General features: G+C 42.5%; 1 protein-coding gene across 1 annotated transcript in view; it reads left to right on the top strand.

Annotated features, from left to right (window-relative positions):
• Positions 1-9,146: 9,146 nt before the first annotated feature.
• The window catches only part of ARPC2 (actin related protein 2/3 complex subunit 2), a 29,006-nt gene continuing 24,884 nt past the window's right edge, over positions 9,147-13,268 (top strand). Inside the window, exons 1-2 of the mRNA XM_049614909.1 lie at positions 9,147-9,259; positions 9,476-9,557. Coding sequence (XP_049470866.1) covers positions 9,484-9,557 — 74 coding nt within the window. The 5' untranslated portion in view covers positions 9,147-9,259; positions 9,476-9,483. The remainder of the gene's footprint in view (positions 9,260-9,475; positions 9,558-13,268) is intronic.

Genomic DNA, 13,268 nt, shown 5'->3' with positions numbered 1-13,268 from the left:
ATGTGTTTTTTGTTTCCTCTATGTCTTATATCCGTTTTGGTCTTTATTTCCTCCAATACTGCCTAATTTTATGTTTGACTGATTTTTCTAGTGTACAATTTTGATTCCTTCTTCATTTCCTTTTCCATACATTTTTTCAGTTATTATCTTGGTGGTTACCATGGAGATTACAAATGACACCCTAAATTTTAAAAATCTAGTTTAAGTTAATATCAACTTACTTCAATAGCATACATTTACTCTACTTCTGTCCAGCTCTATCCCCTCTTTATTTTGTCATTGTCACAGGTGACATCTTTATTGTGTGCCTGTTAACATAGACGTATAATTATTATTTTATGCATTTGGCTTTTACATCATATAGGAAATAAATAAAGTTACATTAAATAAAAATATTAAATAAAAATAAAAAGTTACATTAAAAAATACAGTAACAGTAGCTTTTATGTTTATCTATGTTGTTACCTTTACCAATAATCTTATCTAGGATATTTTTGTTTCAGCCTGAAAAGACTCTTGTTAGCATTCCCCGTGTGCAGGTCTACAAATAATGAATTCCATTTGTTTTTGTTTATCTGGGATTGTCTTAATTTCCCCTTCACTTTTTTTTAAGGATAGTTTTGCTGGATATGGAATTCTTGATTGGTAGTTTTTTTCTTTCAACACTTTAAAGACATCATTCCACTGCCTTCTGACCCCTATGTTTTCAGATGAGAAAACAGCATTAAGTCTAATTGACAATCTCTTGTAAATGACAAGCCACTTCTCTCTTGCTACTTTCAGGATTTTCTCTGTTTTTAGCTTTCAACCATTTGTTTATAACGTATTTCAGTATGGCTCTCTGAGTTTATCCTGCTTTGAGTTCTCAGAGCTTACTGGATGGTGTATATTCATGACTTCCAACAAATTTATAAAGTTTGTCACCATTATTTCTTCAAATATTTTCCCCCTTTATCTCTTTTCCTTCTGGGATTCCCATAATGTATATGCTGATATTCTTGATGGTGTCCTATATCTCCCTTAGTCCCTGTTCATTATTCATTCTCTTTGCTTTCTGTTCCTCATAGTAGGTAATTTTAATGTGCCCTATCTTCAAGTTTACTGATTCTTTCTTCAACCTACTCAGGTCTTCTGATAAACTACTCTTATGCTTTTCAGGTCCAGAATTTCTATTTGGTTCCTGTTTATAATTGTTTATCTCTTTATTGATATTATATTCTTATTCATACATCATTCTCCTGATTTCATTTAGTTATTTGTGCATGCTTTCCTTCAGCTCTTTGAGTATATTTAAGACAGTTTAAGTATTTTTCTAGGAAGTCTAATGTCTAAGTTTCCTCAGGGATGGTTTCTATCAATTTCTCCTCTTCTTTACTATGAATAGGCCATACTTTCTGGTTTCTTTGTATACTTTGTAATTTTGTATGAGAATTGGGAATTTTGAATGTTAAAGTGGTAACTATGGAAATCAGATCCTCCCCTACACAGGAATTGTTGTTATTGCTTCAGGAAGGTTGCAGTCATCTGTTTATTTAGTGCCTTTCCCAAACTATTTTTATAAAAATTATAATATTTATTTTGTGTAGTCATTGAAGCCTCATTTTTTATCTCTGTAGTCAGCCAGTGACCTGACAAAGATTTTCTCAAATGCCTGGATCCAGAAAGGAAAGGAATGGAAAGGGAAATAAAGGAAAGGGGTGTCCTGTTTCTTTAAAACTTCTCAATTGACACAACTGGGGAAGACACTTCTGCAAGGCTTATGGGAGTTGAAATGATGAGCAGCCTCAGTGCATACCTATTAGCAAACTGCCAAGCAGATCAAACACAGAACTCTGATTTTTTTGGAGGACAAGTCACTGTTGCCCACACTTGAATCAAGTAGCCACACCATGAATGTGGAATGATCCATCTGACTACCTGCTGTGGGTGTGGGGGGTGGTGAGCATACTCAACAAAAGCATCTTCCTTCATCAATCACTCCCTTAGATACTGCAAGTGTTCAACTAGGCTCCAAAGTTCCAAATAATTGATTCTGAGAGCTCTTGCCAGCTCAGTAGTTGTTTCAGTAAAGGCACCAATTCCTGGAGCTTCCTAACTTCACTGGATAACTTCACTTCACAGTGATATCATGGAAGTATCACTCTCCACCCCATATTAGTCTTGATCCCACAGGAAACAGATGGGAGACTTAAGACAGGATAACTCAAAGAGGGTGTATTAACAAAGGACTATTTACAAAGTGTGGATGTATGGGAACCACAAGAGAGAGTGCAGTAACCAAGGACTAACAGCAACCAAGCTGGTACCACCTCTAGGCCCTAAGGGTTGAGGAAAAGAGGTGGTTACCAGGCACTGAAGGAAGGGAAGAGTTGTGCTAAGGTGGTCACCTTGAGAGGAGGAATGACATTTGGTTGAAGGACACAGCCAGCCTGAGGAAACCTCACAAGGAGGAGAAAGCAGAGGATTAAATACCTTGATTTCTCTCTCTCCCTCTGTCTCTCCCCCCTCCACCTCTGTCTCTTTCTCTCCCTCTCTCCTTTCTCCTCCTTCTGGGCTTCCCTATTAGCCACCAAAGTCTGAGTGCAAGGGGGTCCAGCTGATGTGAGAGTAAAGAAGGTTGAAGAGTAGATCCCAAGATAGCCAGACAGGTCCCCAATCCCAGGATGAGCTCCAGTCTCTAATTTTAAGACCAAAAGCACCATATTTCTGGCTATTTTAGAACAGTCAATTTCCCTACTTTGGCCATCAGTGTTCAGCAGGATGAAGGTTCAGTCAAGAATCTGTTATCATCATTTTTAATGGAGTGTTAGGTCTAGTTTTTTTATACTTTGATTTTATCACACTTGAACTAAGATACAGAACTATACAGTTAAGCAATGGATACCAATATTACATAGTGGTCAAGAGCATGACATTTGGGGTCTATATCTCAGCACAGTGACCAGCCACATATATGACTTTGGATACCATTCTTCAGCCTCTCAGCATCTGTTTCCTTATCTAAAAAATGAGGTAATAGGAGTACCTACTTCTTAGAGTTGTCCCAGGGATTTAATGAGATAATACATGTAAAGCTCTTCAAACAGCCTACCACAGAATAAATCCTCAACTGCAATATATGTTAGCTATTATTGTGCCTCCAGCTGTTAATTACTTGGCACATGCCCCCTCCAGACCCCACAATTATTGGTCTATTTTCACTTTCTGCAAGATATCACATTCTCTTGCTTTTAGGCCTTCATACATCCCTCTCGTTCTGCCTAACTAATTCTTATTTTTAAAACAATCAGATGCTTTTTCATATCCATCCACTTCAAAGGCTGACAATACCAAGTGCTAGTGAGGGCAGGGAGCAATGAGAACCCTCATACATTGCCAGTAGAAGTATAAATCAGTACAACTACTTAGTAGCAATTTGGCAACATCTGGCAAAGTTCAAGATATCTGTAGCCTACGTATTAGCAGTTACATTCCAAGGAACATACTCTAAAGAAATTGTCACATCTATACGTAGGAAATAGGTACAAAAATGTTCAAAGCAGCATTGCTTGTAATAGCAGAAATACTGGAAAAAAACGTTAGTGTCCTTCAATAGGATAATGGATGAATACCTTTAATATCATAATGTATAATTGTACATTGGAAAGCTATCTCACAGTTAAAACACCTACATGTAACAACATAGGTAAATCTCAAAAATATATTGTTGACTAAAAGAAACAAGTTTCAAAGGAGATGTACAGTATAAAACTATTAAAAGCTTAAAATATGCAAAAATGCTATACATTGTTTATGGATACATATTTATGCAGTGAAAGTGTAAAAACATGCATGAGAAGGATAAACACCACATGCAGGGTGTGCCTTTATGGAGTGGAGGAGGAAGGAGCGAAAGGAATGGAATTGGGTGGGATTCTCAGGAAGTTTCAACTGTATTTCTTTTCATGAAGCTCTGCAGTAAGTTTAATTATAATATGTTAAGATTCAAGAAAAGTGGGTGGTAGTACAAAGATATATCTTCTATTAGTCATAAATTTAAATAAACCAAAAGCAAGATAAAGAAAATGGGAAGAAAATCTGTATCAAAAGTTTTGGAATTCTAAGTCCACTAGTAGTCAAGGGATTATACCCTTTCCCACCCCACCCACCCTCCTTCCACCCCCTCCACCACTAAAGATTTATTTTCTATAGACTCTAGCCCAGTGGAAGGCAGTGGAGAGACACAGGGCTAATAATGGGATTAAGTGGAAGTCAGCTGGAATTCAAAGCACTCTTCCCTACCCCCCATATAGTCTGGGAATGCCAAATTTATAAGCTCCCAACGCAACTTGAAGATTCTTCTCCAGAGAAAAGACCTCCCAATATTGACCTTTATGGGCCCCCAATGAAATCTAGCACATCATTGATGCACCTATGGTGAAGCCCATTAATCCAGTGCTTCTCACAACATAATATACATTTAAATCCCCTGGTAATTTTGTTAAAATGCATATTCTAAATCTGTAGTTTCTAATGGAGACTGAAATTGTGCATGTCCAAAAAGTTCTCAGATGAAGCCAATGCCGCTGGTCCCTCTTGAGTAGCAAGGCATCAAGGAACTCATCCTGCCCATATACTCAAGTCTCCACTCAGTTTTTTTAGTCTCATTCTTTAGCAGTCAAACAGACTGCTAAAGTGGCCAGACTTTAGAGGATGGCCATTAACATAAAAGAAAAATACCTAAATAAATTAGCATTAAAAAGGACCCAAAGAAACAGATCATAGCAGAGAGCAGAAGAAAAAATAAAAACAAACACGCTGTAGCATCCAGAGAGATAGAAGATATTCCTGTATTCCTGTCCATAAAACAAAGAGAGAATAATATGGGGTGAGGTCATTCATTAAAAAGGTCTTGGGAAATAAAGATAGGAAAACTGAAACTTAAAATGGTTGAAGATAATGACTAGGCAATATCCCAGAAAAGTAGGACAACAAAAACAAACAACGGGTAGAGAGTTTTCAGTTTTGCAAGACAAAACAAGTAATTGTATAACAATGTGAATATTTTTAATGCTACTGAACTTTACACTTAAAAATGGCTAAGATGTTGGGGCACCTGGGTAGCTCTGTTGGTTAAGTGTCCAATTTCAGCTCAGGTCATGATCTCGCAGTCTGTGGGTTCTGTGGGTTCGAGTCCTGCATAGGGCTCTGTGTTGACAGCTCAGAGCCTGGAGCCTGCTTCAGATTCTGTGTCTCCCTCTCTCTCTGCCCCTCCCCTGCTCTCTCTCTCTCTCAAAAATAAAGATTAAAGAAAAATTTTTAATGGCTAAGATGTCAAATTTCATGTTATGTGTATTTTACTACTATTAAAAATAAAAGTCAATCAAACAAACAAACAAAACCCAAAGAAATAGGAAATAGAAAAGAAAATTAAAGGATCAGTCCAGAAATCAAATTTCTAAGTAACAGGCATTCCAGAAAGAGAACAAAGAAAATAGAGAAGAAATGATCAAGGAAATAATTAAAGAAAGTTTCCTCCCAAACTGAAGTACATGAGTTTCCCTTTTGTTTTAAAAAAATTTTTTTAATGTATATTTATTTCTGAGGCAGAGAGAGACAGAGCATGAGTGGGGGAGGGTCAGAGAGAGAGGGAGACACAGAATCTGAAGCAGGCTCCAGGCTCTGAGCTGGCAGCACAGAGCCCGATGCGGGGCTCGAACTCACAAACCGTGAGATCATGACCTGGGCCGAAGTCAGTCGCTCAAACGACTGAGCCACCCAGGCACCCCTGAGTTTCCCTTTTGAATGAGTGCTCAGCACAGAAACATTAAGAGTCATAGCAAAATGCATCATTATACAATTTCCAAACAATAGCTTAAAGAGAAAATTTGAATGCTTCTAGAGATGGGGAAGATACAAAGGATCAGGAATACGAGTAGGAATCAGACTTTTTAAAAAAATTTTTTTTACATTTTTTTTTTTTTGAAAGAGAGAGAGAGAGAGAGAGAGCACAGCAGGGAAGGGGCAGAGAGAGAGGGAGACACAGAATCTGAAGCAGGCTCCAGGCTCTGAGCTGTCAATACAGAGCCCGATGCAGGACTTGAACCCACAGAACCCACAGACTGCAAGATCATGACCTGAGCCGAAGTCAGACACTTAACTGACTGAGCTAGGCGCCCCAGGAATCAGACTTTGTATATAGCAGCCCTGAAAGGTCGAATAACATGAAATAATACTCCAGGCGCCCCAGGAATCAGACTTTTTATATAGCAGCCCTGAAAGGTCAAATAACATGAAATAATACTCAAAATTATGAGGAAAAATTATTTTCAAATTTGAAATCAATAACCAGCTGTTAAGAAAACAAAATTTAACCGAGTAAATTTGAAGATTTAATTGGCTTTATTAAACAATTCATGAATCAGGCAACATCCCACCCAGCAAGTAGAGGGGAGCTCTGAGGGGCTATAGAAAAGGACAGGTTTCAAAAGGCAGGACAAGGAAGCCCTGAAGAGAAAAGAGGATTATTTCAGGTGAAGTCTCACCTTCACTTGGGAACAAAAGGGTCTTAGTAGGTGCATTACCTCATCTTCCTTTAGGGGATCAAGAAGGTCCATGACACTGATAACCTGATTGGTGCTGATCAGAAAATTCCTGACTAAAGACTAAATTTCTGAGGGAGGTTGAAAGTGTAATTTGGTTTGGTATTAAGCCCTTCTTTGCAGAGTTGGCCTAAGTAACACGAGTTTGGGTTTCTTTTTTCTTTTTTTTAGTTTTTTTTTTTTAATGTTCATTTATTTTCATGAGATAGAGAGAGGCAGAGCTTGAGTGGTGGAGGGACAGAGCAAGAGGGAGACACAGAATCTGAAGCAGGCTCCAGGTTCTGAGCTGTCAGCACAGAGCCCTACGCGGGGCTCGAACTTGTGAACCGCGAGATCATGACCTGAGCCAAAGTTGGACGCTTAACCAACTGAGCCACCCAGGTGTCCCATTTTGGGGTTTCTTTTTAACACAGTCAAACTACAATTCAAGTGTTAGAACAAAGGTATTTTCAAATATGGGGGCACCTGGTTGGCTAGTTGGTAGAGCATGTGACTCTTGATCTTGGGGTCCTGAGTTAGTGCTGTACTTTAGGCATAGAGATCACTTAAAAACAAAAAAAAAGCTATTTTCAAATATGCAAAGATTCCAACAACATAGCCCTTAATTAAGTCCCTTCCTTAGGAAGTTACTAAAGAAGGTACTTTAGCAAAACAAGGAAGTAAACCAAGAAAGAGGAAGACATGGGATCCAGGAAATGGGCAAAACAGCCCAGAACAGCAGTGAAGGAAAATCCCAGAATGACAACTGTACAGCAAGTCTGGAGAGCAGTCAATCCAGATTGAAATAAGAGACAGGAGGGCTCTGGGACAAAGACTCCAGAGAAAAAGTGGAACTTATGTATTTGAGTATATGGAAAATATTGCTAGACTTTGACAAAGTCTTAGAGTACTTACAGAGGGGATGGGCAGGCAACTGTAGATAATATGGGAAATTGACAAGAGAGAAAAAAGGCAATAGTTAACTCTAAGAAAAATGAAGGGCTGTATAAGCTAGAAGGCATGGTTGTAATGTACTTTGGAGCTCATTGGCAAATAATATTTGCATACATAATAATTTAAATGCTGATTATTGGTTTCACCCAAAATTGTTACATAACTTTGTGGGGGCAGGGGCAGAAGTGAAAGGTCATGTTCTTATCTATCATAGCAGGAAGTCAACAGATAATGCTTAAAATTAACAAATCAAGAATAGTAAAAGCAATTGTTTCGATATATGGATGGAATCAGGATGAATATGTAAGAGTTAAAGATATTGCCTTTAAAAAGTAGGCCAGCGGGGCGCCTGGGTGGCGCAGTCGGTTAAGCGTCCGACTTCAGCCAGGTCACGATCTCGCGGTCCGTGAGTTCGAGCCCCACGTCAGGCTCTGGGCTGATGGCTCGGAGCCTGGAGCCTGTTTCCGATTCTGTGTCTCCCTCTCTCTCTGCCCCTCCCCCGTTCATGCTCTGTCTCTCTCTGTCCCAAAATAAATAAAAAATGTTGAAAAAAAATTAAAAAAAAAAAAAAAGTAGGCCAGGGAACTGCTTTTTTCATTACAAGACTTTTAGTTTATGTATGTATTTTTACACTATGTATATGTAGTATTTTAATTCAATAAACATTAATGCTAAAATGTTAGCCTATAAGAAATGTTTTAAAGAGCTGTGTGGGCCTTGATGACAAGGACTAGTTTTTGTTCATTTTTTGGATTTTCCCACTCTTACCCCAAGAGTACATAACAGAAAATAAGTCAGTGCAGGTAGAAGAGATTTAACTAAGTTTGTTAGATTCCCCCAGAGGATGGAAAATACAGAACAAGACACACAGACAGAAGGTGCAGATTCTGGATACAGATGAGTATGAAGGTAGGTAGGTCTCTGGAAGAGGTAGTTAGGTTAAGGGTCTCAAAGACAGAAATCCTGTTCTTGGCACCCAGGGGCAGCTCCCCAGGCACATAAACGGAGACATGACAAGACCCCGGAGAGACATATTCACCACGGTGACTTCTCATTCCTTTCCTCCATTACACGTTTAACAATTTGTAGTTCTATAATTGAGAATTTATTATGCTTCCTTTACCAGACTATAAGCTCCACGAGGGCAGGACGTCGTATCGTTCACCACTGCGCCCCCAGCACAGAGCACAAGCCCACTAAATATTTGTTGGAGAAATGAATTCGTGAATTCGTGCTAGTGCCGCTGGACAGCCATTAGTGCGGCATGAGTAAGGGACACACAACTGAGAGCAAAGGAACCGCCTGGGAGAAGACGCCGGGGTCTTTGAAATGACAAGACCGGAAGGGTGGAGCTGGACCTCTGGGACGAGCGGTTGGGAGGCGCTGGACAGTGAAGCAGGCTTTGGGGAATGACAGCCCGCTCGGAAACAAACTCGCAAAGGCTGTAAGTGAGGGGGAACTGTGGGAAGGCGGAGGCGACCGGGGCACGGGGTGGGGGTTGCGCATGCGCCACGCCACCCCAGCCTCCGCGGCGACCCTGCGTGCGCGTGCACGAGGGGTCGAAGCGGAAATGGCGCCGCGGGGCCGCGCGTCCGGGCAGCGAGCGGAAGTGGGTGTGAGAGCGGAAGTGGCCGGCTAGAGCCGGGGGCTGGGCGGGGACCGGGCTTGTCGGTGAGGCGGCAGCAGCGGCGGCGGCGGCGGCGGCGGCGGCGGCTCGGCAGGCGGGTTCAGGCTTCGGGGGCCAGGTCGGTCGGGTGGGTGGGTGTCTCCACAGCCAGTGCGTGCGCGGGCGAGCGCTCGCGTCTTCCCCTTCCCCCCACCCTGGTCCCTCTCCCCTTTTCCCCTAACCTCCTACCCCACCCAACCCCCCTCCTCAGGGGGCAGCAGGGCCGCTCCCTCCGTCCTTTTCTCCCTTACCCACCCTCACCGTCCCTTGTTTCTCCTTCCCCTGCCCGGGGCAGCCGCCGCCATGATCCTGCTGGAGGTGAACAACCGCATCATCGAGGAGACGCTCGCGCTCAAGTTCGAGAACGCGGCCGCCGGGTGAGCGCGCGCCCGGGGCCGGGGGGTGGCGGGGGAGGCAGAGTTGACCCACGCTAGTCCCTAGTATCGCTCAGTCCCCCAGTCTTGGAGGCACGAGGTGGGAGACCTGGCCGGGTGTGGGGACGGCCCCGGCGGGGTAGACGTGGGAGGCGACTGGGCGCGGTGGGGTGAGGGGCAGAGATGCGTGGGGAGAGGCTCCGTGGAGGGATGCGGAAGCGGCGAGTGGACAGTAGCGTGAGTGCCAAAGGGCAGGAGACCTGTAGGACGTGAGGACTGCCGGGCCCGGAACTCTGGCCGGGGTATCCCATTGCCTTCTGGAGCGAGCAGTGGACCCCTTCCTTCTGTAGTCCCCGTCATTGTTCTGAACCCGAAGAAAGCTCCTTTGGGATTGGATTGAAAGGAGTTTCCAGGAATTCCCAGGACTGGAGGAGGGAAGAAGATTCAGGCCCAGATCACCACCAGCCTTCTCGCTCCCCCCCCCCCCCCCCCCGCCCCACCTCTTCGTCTAAAGGAGCAGGAGGCAAGACTGAAAGCAGATTCAGTCTTGCAGCCCGACAAATGCGACTTCTCTGGTTTCCCTTCTTGGAACAGTGCTGTAAGACACTTTGGCCATTTTGTTACATCTTTCTCAAGCAAAGCTTATAGTCTCCCAATCCACACCCCTTCCTTATCTCTCTTCTGAGGTTCTAACTCAACTTTCCCCACCCATTTATCTTTTAAACGCTTATACAAGATCCCTGGTCTGTGATTTCTTCCGTGGTAATCCTGGCCCAGGTACACACTTAACAAGAATCCAAAGTCTATAAAGGTGATTCTTAGATCACTTTTTTTACTACTGGCCTTTTTAAAGGTGGGCTTAGCACATGTTTCCAAGGCAGTCTTCTCTGTGAAACACGGGAACCTGTAGAAAACAACCTCCTCCTCCAAAGCTGCTTTGCTTTCTAATGTTTAAAACGTGAGCCGAAGATTTGGTCTTAGCTTTGAATTTTTGGTGGCCTGTACATAGTCAGTCCCTTTGCCTCACTTCTCCATTGTGAGGATGGGGCTTCACATCTTGGTTGCACAGTTGAGGAAATAAGTGCAAACTTTCTGGTGAACTGGGAACTAGTGATGGGAAAGTAAGTGCTTGGAGATCTGCAGACGGGAGAGGATTGGTAGAGGGGAAATTCTAAGTAGTCATAATGAACTTGTGGCTTGGCATTAAAAAAAAAGACTTCTAACTCACTACTTAAATGGAACATATTGTGTCTCCTGTCCCTTTTAGTAAGGTTACAGATTTTATTTGTAAAATAAAGCATGGCTTTCCATGAAGTAACGCATACAGTAAGCAGTAGCTACTGTTTCCTGCCACGGGCTGCAGTTGCTTATATTTTAGGCCAGATTCTTTGCATTTTAAGGGTTCAAGTCAATCAGATCAGAGTCTTATTTTGGGTGATTGCTGTGTACTTTTTTGAGCAGTGTAGCACAGAGGAGGAAGTTGAATTAACTTCTGCATTTTCACAGCTGAACCTGTTAAATGCGTTTTCGAGTCCAGACTAGCAAAGAATGAGATCTGGGTGGTTATAAGCCGATTGACAAGATAAATGCCTGTTCATTTTCAAGTAGAAGCATGCCTTGTAGTGTAGAAGTACATTCATATCTGTTTGTGTATTTGTGATTCCAAATTGAAGCCCATTATCCAGAACGTCAGCTCTTTTCCTTTTAGAAAATTAACTCTTACAAATACTCTTTCAGAGGAATTAAAATAGGCACTCAAGTCTGGAAGCGTAAGTTGGAATTTCTAGGACATTTCTTAACAAAGCATATGTTCTAGCAGTGTTGCATATTAGGGCAGGGCAGCAAGTTTAGGCTTTGCTATGGCCTGTCTTCCGTTTGATAAGTGACTTTAAATAGGTAGGCCCAAAACAGCACTTTGAAAATCTTTGAAAAGAGACCCTGATATCAGGCCTAGGAAGTGGGGCTTTCCTGGGATTGTAGATGTAACACCCAGCAGAAGCTGGCATCTAAGCCCACTGTGAGTTTCCAGGCATACACGGTGAGGCAGCATTGAAGTAGTTAACGTATTTATCAAGGCACATGGCTACTACTCCAGAACTTCTAGCAAAAAATGAGTAGTGTGATCATCATAAACATTTATGGGATTCTTCCAGTGCCCCAAGCAGGAACAGAGGAAGGACGCCTTTCTGAGAAAACCTATTGGCAAAAGTTATAGAGGAGCCAAAGGGTGAGATGTGTTAGGGTGGAGATGGGAGAAAGGCATTAAAGAAGGGGAGTAGCTGGGAGGAGAAACCCTGGAAATTTGAGAGGTTTTACCAGCGTGAGAACTTGCTGGGAGAGGTCAGCTTCACCCTACTTTACACTTCTCAGAGTACACAGAGAGCAGAGAGTGCACTTCTCAGACCAGTTGGGGAAATTATACTTCTGAGCAGCCTTTTCCAGAACGAATCTCATAGTTCTGTGATGCCCAGTACAATAGCCAGAAGCTACATGTGGCTAGTTAAGGTTAAATAAGAATTAGAGTGAAATAGAACTAAAATTAAGTTCCTCGCTCCAGCCACAGTTGTAGTGCTCAGTTGCCACATGTGGCTAGTAGCAGCCTTATTTGGACCGCACAGATGCAGAACATTTCCATCATTGCAGAAAGTTCTATTGGACAGCACTAGCACTGTTGCAGCTGCTGAAAATGCAAGCATGAGGTAGTCTTAAAATCGTTCTGTGGTGCATGCTGCAGAATACAGTTCGGCGATTTTCCTCTTCAGGTTGATTTTTTTTTTTTATTTTTTCTTTAAATCATGCCTCAGGTCATCCTGCTAGATCTTCTTGCATGTGACATCCTACTAAGTGTCTCAACTTTGGGTAAAGCAGTTCTTTTATCTGAACTGTTTAACATTGGGTCGTAATCACCTTTTAATTTATTTGGAGGCAGTACTGACGAAGCCTAAGATTCATTCCAACAAATTGCTTTTTATTTTTTTCCTACCACACTCCTGTGAAAATGGCTTCTTGGAATGATTCATATGTCCTCACAAAATGATAATTATTGGTAAATTGTCTCCCTGACAGCCTACAGACTAAGAGAACATGCTGATTAAAGAGCCATGCTCAACACTGCAGGTAACCTCATACACAGGTCTTGTCAACAGCGTTGCCTTTTCATTTAGGAATTCTTACCCAGATGCCCAATTAAAGCAGAAGTAATCTGGCAGATTAATTTAATTTTTTTGTTGCTGTATATACAACCAAGAACTTTTTCAGCCTCAGAAGCTAGGCCTACCAACTTAGCTAGAGTCTGGAGGCCAGAATTGAGGAAATGCTGTCAGATGCGAATCGCTGTTGATTTTAAGTGCATGCTGGCTCCTTGCCACAGCTGTGCATGTTGCAGGGCTCTGTGGTTCTGTGAGGGGGAGTGACGCTCAGGGAGCAAGCGGTGCCAGTTGGGGTGGGCAAGGACTGTGGGAGGAGAAATTTGAGAAAGGAATAAATTAAATCTTGCTGATACCCTGTTCTCGTTCCTAAATGTGCTGCATCTGTCCTCAGAGAGACAGACTGGTTTGAAATGATTTGGAATTAGGACATTGGTTAAGCATTCAGAAGAAATGGAATGGTCTGATGGGTCTGTTAACAGGTCGTTACAGTTGCACACTGCTGCCTGACTTCCGACCTCTGTAGCAGTGCTTTGGGCGTGAAGCCCCAGAGCTACACTCCCTCAAA

The sequence above is a fragment of the Panthera uncia genome (assembly GCF_023721935.1).
Source record: "Panthera uncia isolate 11264 chromosome C1 unlocalized genomic scaffold, Puncia_PCG_1.0 HiC_scaffold_3, whole genome shotgun sequence".
In the NCBI taxonomy this organism is placed as follows: domain Eukaryota; kingdom Metazoa; phylum Chordata; class Mammalia; order Carnivora; family Felidae; genus Panthera; species Panthera uncia.
Note: the sequence above shows the minus strand (reverse complement) of the source record. Positions and strands in the feature narration are given on the sequence as shown.